The sequence below is a fragment of the Echiichthys vipera genome (genome assembly GCF_963691815.1).
Source record: "Echiichthys vipera genome assembly, chromosome: 6".
Lineage (NCBI taxonomy): Eukaryota > Metazoa > Chordata > Actinopteri > Perciformes > Trachinidae > Echiichthys > Echiichthys vipera.
This window is the reverse complement of record NC_139831.1, coordinates 31,622,137-31,629,268: the sequence shown is the minus strand read 5'-3', so window position 1 is coordinate 31,629,268 and position 7,132 is coordinate 31,622,137. Positions and strand designations below refer to the sequence as shown.

At 38.5% G+C, this 7,132-nt stretch overlaps 2 protein-coding genes across 2 annotated transcripts; both read left to right on the top strand.

The window, feature by feature from the left end:
* Positions 1 to 1,827: 1,827 nt before the first annotated feature.
* On the top strand, positions 1,828 to 2,483 carry LOC310948300 (transcription factor HES-5-like; the record flags this gene model as incomplete). Its single annotated transcript, XM_083915375.1, has 2 exons — positions 1,828 to 1,950; positions 2,064 to 2,483. The coding sequence occupies 2 exons, from the start codon at positions 1,828 to 1,830 to the stop codon at positions 2,481 to 2,483; spliced, it is 543 nt and encodes a 180-aa protein (XP_083771501.1).
* Positions 2,484 to 5,889: 3,406 nt separating this feature from the next.
* On the top strand, positions 5,890 to 6,545 carry LOC310948299 (transcription factor HES-5-like; the record flags this gene model as incomplete). The annotated part of the gene is made up of 2 exons (XM_083915374.1): positions 5,890 to 6,012; positions 6,126 to 6,545. 2 exons carry the CDS (start codon positions 5,890 to 5,892, stop codon positions 6,543 to 6,545), a joined length of 543 nt encoding a protein of 180 aa, XP_083771500.1.
* Positions 6,546 to 7,132: the final 587 nt, after the last annotated feature.

Below are 7,132 nucleotides of genomic sequence, written 5' to 3'. Positions count from 1 at the left end.
ATTTCAAAATATTTTTTAAGGCAAGATGATTTTAGTTAAAACTGTCAGTTTCAGGTATTTTGATGTAAAAACATTAAAGTAAATCCTTTCCTTCTTTAAAGAGGTCAGACAGTTTATCTAATGAGATGCAAAATAAGACACACTTCTATTGTTCCTCCAGTGAAAAGGCAGAGTGTGGGAAACCAGAGGAATCTCACTCACAGAGCCATGTGGGACAATAGATCCAGACCTTTGCCCTGAAGGGACACAGATTAAAAGACACTCTGGCTCCAAATATGCTAAATTAATCTAAATCATAGATAAATGCTTTTCAAACAACACTTTTTAATGTTGTTTTCTTATCATGATAAAAAAAATTGCCTGGCTAATATGTGCTATACGTTTCTATCAATGAGGTAAATTGAAAAACGATTGTTATTGGAAATTTAAAATATAGAATATTTGGTTTGTTACAGGTTTACAGCCTTATAATATTTTGACAGAATATGACCACAGTATCCCTTACTGACCTTGGTATATGTCGGATTTTTTTAAATATTTAAATGACATATGTGATATCTGCACTGATTTCCAATACAGCCAATTTTGACGTTATGTATGTTTGAAATTAAATGTTTTGGAGTTGTACAATGTAAGAAAACTAAGAAAAAATAAAGGTATGGTCCATTTGGAATTAGGCACATAGCTTACTGTAATGGACAGAGTGTGCGAAAACTGTGGAGATGAGAGTTTAGCATGATTATCACCCTTAACCCCAGCAGCAGCAGATTATTCTCCAAAGGGATTTGGCACACTTCAGGAAGCAGCTGCCTCAACCTCCCACCCTCATCTTTAGAGCTGAAACTTCAATCCAGTTGATGATACAACGGCACAATTATGAGTAGAGGGAAAAAATGTACTTAATCGATTAGAAGGTGGAAAAAGAATTAGAAAAATCAATCGAAGTACCTTTTTTTAATAGCTTTTTTATCAGAATTTGAAACATTAAGGACTGTCAGAGGCAGCCAATGGTGTTCTTTCCCTCCAGATAGTTGGTGATGTCAGGCCCTTTTTCTACTACAACACACGTCCAGGATCAGTCACAAAAGCTCCATTCAAAGTCTTTTTGTTGTTCGTTGACCACAGCATCCAAGGAGCCAGTGTGGGAAACTGAGAGCAACTTTCTACCCACAAGACTACAAGACAAGAAGACTGTGAAACATCTGGACAGCAAACTGAAAATGCATCATGGGCATCACAGTCATTTGAATACCTGACAGAAATAACTTTCTGAAATATATGATTTGAATCATTTTAAATATTTAAGAAAAATATGAAATCACAATAATTGAGAATTCTAACTGAATTATGAAGAAAATATTAAGGGACAAATATTATGGATTGCACTACCTGTATTTTTAGGTGATGGCACAAAAGAAAAAATATATATTATTGCATTCTTTATTTAGTTTAGCTGTGTGTAAGTTATGCAGCACTTTTTTACTCTAGAGGAAATGAATAGTGTGTCTGTCCCATGTGTGTGGTGGGATGATGGGAGTGTGCTCAGTCAAAGTCATTGAACCCAGCATCAGGCAGCAGATCTTCTCTCTACAGGGTCACCACTTTCCCAGATTCACACAGAGCTCTGTGACTCTCTCTCCATCACCCCCCCAGTCCAACACCTGTTCCCCTGAGATCTAACCATTGTCCCCCAGGCAATAACAGCATTAAGTGTGCCACATCCCTTATTGTCTAACCAAGCTCTCTGATTGGCTGAGACTGTGAGAAACTCCAACCAGACCAAGACCCACACATTCATATGGAGATGTGGGTCTATAAATAGGAGGGATGAAGCCAGCAGAGATCAGATTCTGTCTACAGAGACCTTTACAGCACAGAGATCCAGACCTGGCACCTACAATCATTGCAACAATGACCAATTCTGAGGAGCATCTGACTCTGACCCACAAGGTAAATTGAAGATTCAAGAAGATTGAAATTCTGTCAATGAGATGTCGTCCCTGTTCATGCTAACACTATACTCCAGAATTAGTTTATTCATGACTTTGTTCTTCTTTCTGCAGCTCAGAAAGCCTCTGGTGGAGAAGTTGCGCAGAGAGCGAATCAACAGCAGCATTGAGCAGCTCAAGTCTCTCCTGGGTCCAGAGTTCCTCAAACAGCAGCCAGACTCCAAGATGGAGAAAGCAGACATCCTGGAGATGACCGTTTGTGTCCTGAGACGACTGCAGCAGCATCCACCTGTGGACTCAGCAGCGGTCAATCAGGGCTACTCCAGGTGTGTCCAAGAGGTGACGAACTTCCTGTTCAAAGAGCCAGTGAAGACACAGTCCCGGAGAAGACTGATGAACCATTTCAACAAGCTGCAGTCTTCCTCTGATAACAACCTGAGAAGGGCTGACTTCTCTCTTCTGAGCTCCACAGTCCAGACCAGAATCACCAAAGACAAGAGTCCAGTCAACAGTGCCCTCTGGAGGCCGTGGTAGACACCTACACACTGGAGTTACTACCAGACAAACTGACATGACCATATTGGTCAAAGATGACTGAAACTCAATTCTTTGACACTGAGGAGGTATTTTGTTGGTTTTGTTGTACAAGATTACATTTCCTGAGAAAATGGAAGCAACAATATCTTTCAAGTTGAGAAAGAGAAAATCTTGGCATGCATGTTGCATGAACCAAATCTGATTGCATCAGCAATTATTATCATACCTCACTGTACTTCATGTATTGGTGGTATAAGCTCTGGTAACATTTGTTATCTTCTCGTGTTATTGATCATTTGGATCAGAAACTTTCACTGTCCTATTTTATGGACATATCATAATGGACTAATCTTTATTACTCAAAACTGATCTGTTGTTAGATCCTATTGTTTATCTTTTTTTTCTAAAAGATTTTATTCATGTCACAATTTTCCTGTGACACTTTAATGCCTCACTGCACGTCATGTGTTGGTACAATATAGTGCATGGGGATGGTTATTACCTCTGGATAGGTATTGATGATTTTGAATTGATCAAAAATATGAATTGTCTTTTTTATGGACATTTTGTCATAATGGACTTTCCCTCACTTTATGTGATTATTGAAAAAAAGATCTGTTTTAAGATCAATATGTTTATCTTTCCATTGTAAAAGGTTTGTTTAATGTCACACTGTCACAGTTTTCCAGTGATTATGTAATTTTTACATTTTGATAATTGATTGAATTCAGTGGTTATCAAGAACAATGTGACCTGTTGTAAGGTCAGTTTTTACTACTTTGTGTTTTTTTCATTAATTTCAAATGTTTGAATCCATTTGTAAAAACATTGTGAAGTACAGTGAGTACTGTGTCCTCACATACTGTAAATCCTTTGTCTTTTACAAAGACAGTTGTTCCTTTACTCTCTCTGAGTACAGTGTGTCTTGTAGAAATCTACAAGTTGTTGTTGTGATGTATCATTACCTCTAGTTCAAACTTCATACTTTATGTAGCTCATTGTGACTTGTTGAATAAACAAACACTGCAAGATGAAAAATGTCTGCTCTTGAGTTATTTTCCCTAATTGCCATCATTATGTTGATGAAAAAGTGATTATTTTTGACATTTGAATGCAGACATCAAGATTAAATGTAGCCTCCTCAGTATTTGTCACCATCTATCATAAGCATTACCCACTTATCCTTTAGAGAGTTGTGAGGGCTGGTGCTGCTCCCAGCGGACATTGTAAGAGGCAGGTACAGTCCGGTCGGGTCTCCAGTCAATCACAGGGCTGACACACAGAGGCAGATAATCATTCACACATGTTATCCTTGTTTGTAAGACTAAATCTGGAGCACCCTGAGAAAACCCACGCAGGCACAGGACAAACATGTAGGCTAAACTATACACAGAAAAGCCCCAACCAGGTTCAAACCCAGAAACCACCACTGCACCACCCCTTAACATACCAGTTACTCTAAATCAAATTATAAAATATTATCAAATTAGGAAATTCTGTTTTTACCCATATTTTTAATGAATTATGTCACGTATTTGCCTTAAGTCAAGTCAGCAGACCAAATGAGAAAATGGACATTTCAAAATATTTTTTGAGGCAAGATGATTTTAGTTAAAACTGTTGGTTTCAGGTATTTTGATGTAAAAACATTAAAGTAAATCCTTTCCTTCTTTAAAGAGGTCAGACAGTTTATCTAATGAGATGCAAAATAAGACACACTTCTATTGTTCCTCCAGTGAAAAGGTAGAGTGTGGGAAACCAGAGGAATCTCACTCACAGAGCCATGTGGGACAATAGATCCAGACCTTTGCCCTGAAGGGACACAGATTAAAAGACACTCTGGCTCCAAATATGCTAAATTAATCTAAATCATAGATAAATGCTTTTCAAACAACACTTTTTCATGTTGTTTTCTTATCATGATAAAAAAAAATTGCCTGGCTAATCTGTGCTATAAATTTCTATCAATGAGGTAAATTGAAAAACGATTGTTATTGGAAATTTAAAATATAGAATATTTGGTTTGTTACAGGTTTACAGCCTTATAATATTTTGACAGAATATGACCACAGTATCCCTTACTGACCTTGATATATGTAGGATTTTTTTAAATATTTAAATGACATATGTGATTTCTGCACTGATTTCCAATACAGCCAATTTTGACGTCATGCATGTTTGAAATTAAATGTTTTGGAGTTGTACAATGTAAGAAATCTAAGAAAAAATAAAGGTATGGTCCATTTGGAATTAGGCACATAGCTTACTGTAATGGACAGAGTGTGTGAAAACTGTGGAGATGAGAGTTTAGCATGATCATCATCCTTAACCCCAGCAGCAGCAGATTATTCTCCAAAGGGATTTGGCACACTTCAGGAAGCAGCTGCCTCAACCTCCCACCCTCATCTATAGAGCTGAAACTTCAATCCAGTTGATGATACAACGGCACAATTATGAGTAGAGGGAAAAAAAGTACTTAATCGATTAGAAGGTGGAAAAAGAATTAGAAAAATCAATCGAAGTACCTTTTTTTAATAGCTTTTTTTATCAGAATTTGAAACATTAAGGACTGTCAGAGGCAGCCAATGGTGTTCTTTCCCTCCAGATGGTTGGTGATGTCAGACCCTTTTTCTACTACAACACACGTCCAGGATCAGTCACAAAAGCTCCATTCAAAGTCCTTTTGTTGTTCATTGACCACAGCATCCAAGGAGCCAGTGTGGGAAACAGAGCAACTTTCTACCCACAAGACTACAAGACAAGAAGACTGTGAAACATCTGGACAGCAAACTGAAAATGCATCATGGACATCACAGTCATTTGAATACCTGACAGAAATAACTTTCTGAAATATATGATTTGAATCATTTTAAATATTTAAGAAAAATATGAAATCACAATAATTGAGAATTCTAACTGAATTATGAAGAAAATATCAAGGACAAATATTATGGATTGCTCTACCTGTATTTTTAGGTGATGGCACAAAAGAAAAAAATATATATAATTGCATTGTTTATTTAGTTTAGCTGTGTGCAAGTTATGCAGCACTTTTTTACTCTAGAGGAAATGAATAGTGTGTCTGTCCCATGTGTGTGGTGGGATGATGGGAGTGTGCTCAGTCAAAGTCATTGAACCCAGCATCAGGCAGCAGATCTTCTCTCTACAGGGTCACAACTTTCCCAGATTCACACAGAGCTCTGTGACTCTCTCTCCATCACCCCCCCAGTCCAACACCTGCTCCCCTGAGATCTAACCATTGTCCCCCAGGCAATAACAGCATTAAGTGTGCCACATCCCTTATTGTCTAACCAACCTCTCTGATTGGCTGAGACTGTGAGAAACTCCAACCAGACCAAGACCAACACATTCATATGGAGATGTGGGACTATAAATAGAAGGGATGAAGCCAGCAGAGATCAGATTCTGTCTACAGAGACCTCTACAGCACAGAGATCCAGACATGGCACCTACAATCACTGCAGCAATGACCAATTCTGAGGAGCATCTGACTCTGACCCACAAGGTAAATTGAAGATTCAAGAAGATTGAAATTCTGTCAATGAGATGTCGTCCCTGTTCATGCTAACACTATACTCCAGAATTAGTTTATTCATGACTTTGTTCTTCTTTCTGTAGCTCAGAAAGCCTCTGGTGGAGAAGTTGCGCAGAGAGCGAATCAACAGCAGCATTGAGCAGCTCAAGTCTCTCCTAGGTCCAGAATTCCTCAAACAGCAGCCAGACTCCAAGATGGAGAAAGCAGACATCCCGGAGATGACCGTTTGTCTCCTGAGACGACTGCAGCAGCATCCACCTGTGGACTCAGCAGCTGTCAATCAGGGCTACTCCAGGTGTGTCCAAGAGGTGACACACTTCCTGTCCAAAGAGCAGGTGAAGACACAGTCCCGGAGAAGACTGATGAACCACTTCAACAAGCTGCAGTCTTCCTCTGATAACAACCTGAGAGAGGCTGACTTCTCTCTTCTGAGCTCCACAGTCCAGACCAGCATCACCAAAGACAAGAGTCCAGTCAACAGTGCCCTCTGGAGGCCGTGGTAGACACCTACACACTGGAGTTACTACCAGACAAACTGACATGACCATATTGGTCAAAGATGACTGAAACTCAATTCTTTGACACTGAGGAGGTATTTTGTTGGTTTTGTTGTACAAGATTACATTTCCTGAGAAAATGGAAGCAACAATATCTTTCAAGCTGAGAAAGAGAACATCATGGCATGCATGTTGCATGAACCAAATCTGATTGCATCAGCAATTATTATCATACCTCACTGTACTTCATGTATTGGTGGTATAAGCTCTGGTAACATGTGTTATCTTCTCGTGTTATTGATCATTTTGATCAGAAACTTTCACTGTCCTGTTTTATGGACATATTATCATAATGGACTAATCTTTATTACTCAAAACTGATCTGTTGTTAGATCCAAATGTTTATCTTTTTTTTCTAAAAGATTTTGTTATTGTCACAATTTTCCTGTGACACTTTAATGCCTCACTGCACGTCATGTGTTGGTACAATATAGTGCATGGGGATGGTTATTACCTCTGGATAGGTATTGATGATTTTGAATTGATCCAAAAATATGAATTGTCTTTTTTATGGACATTTTGTCATAATGGAC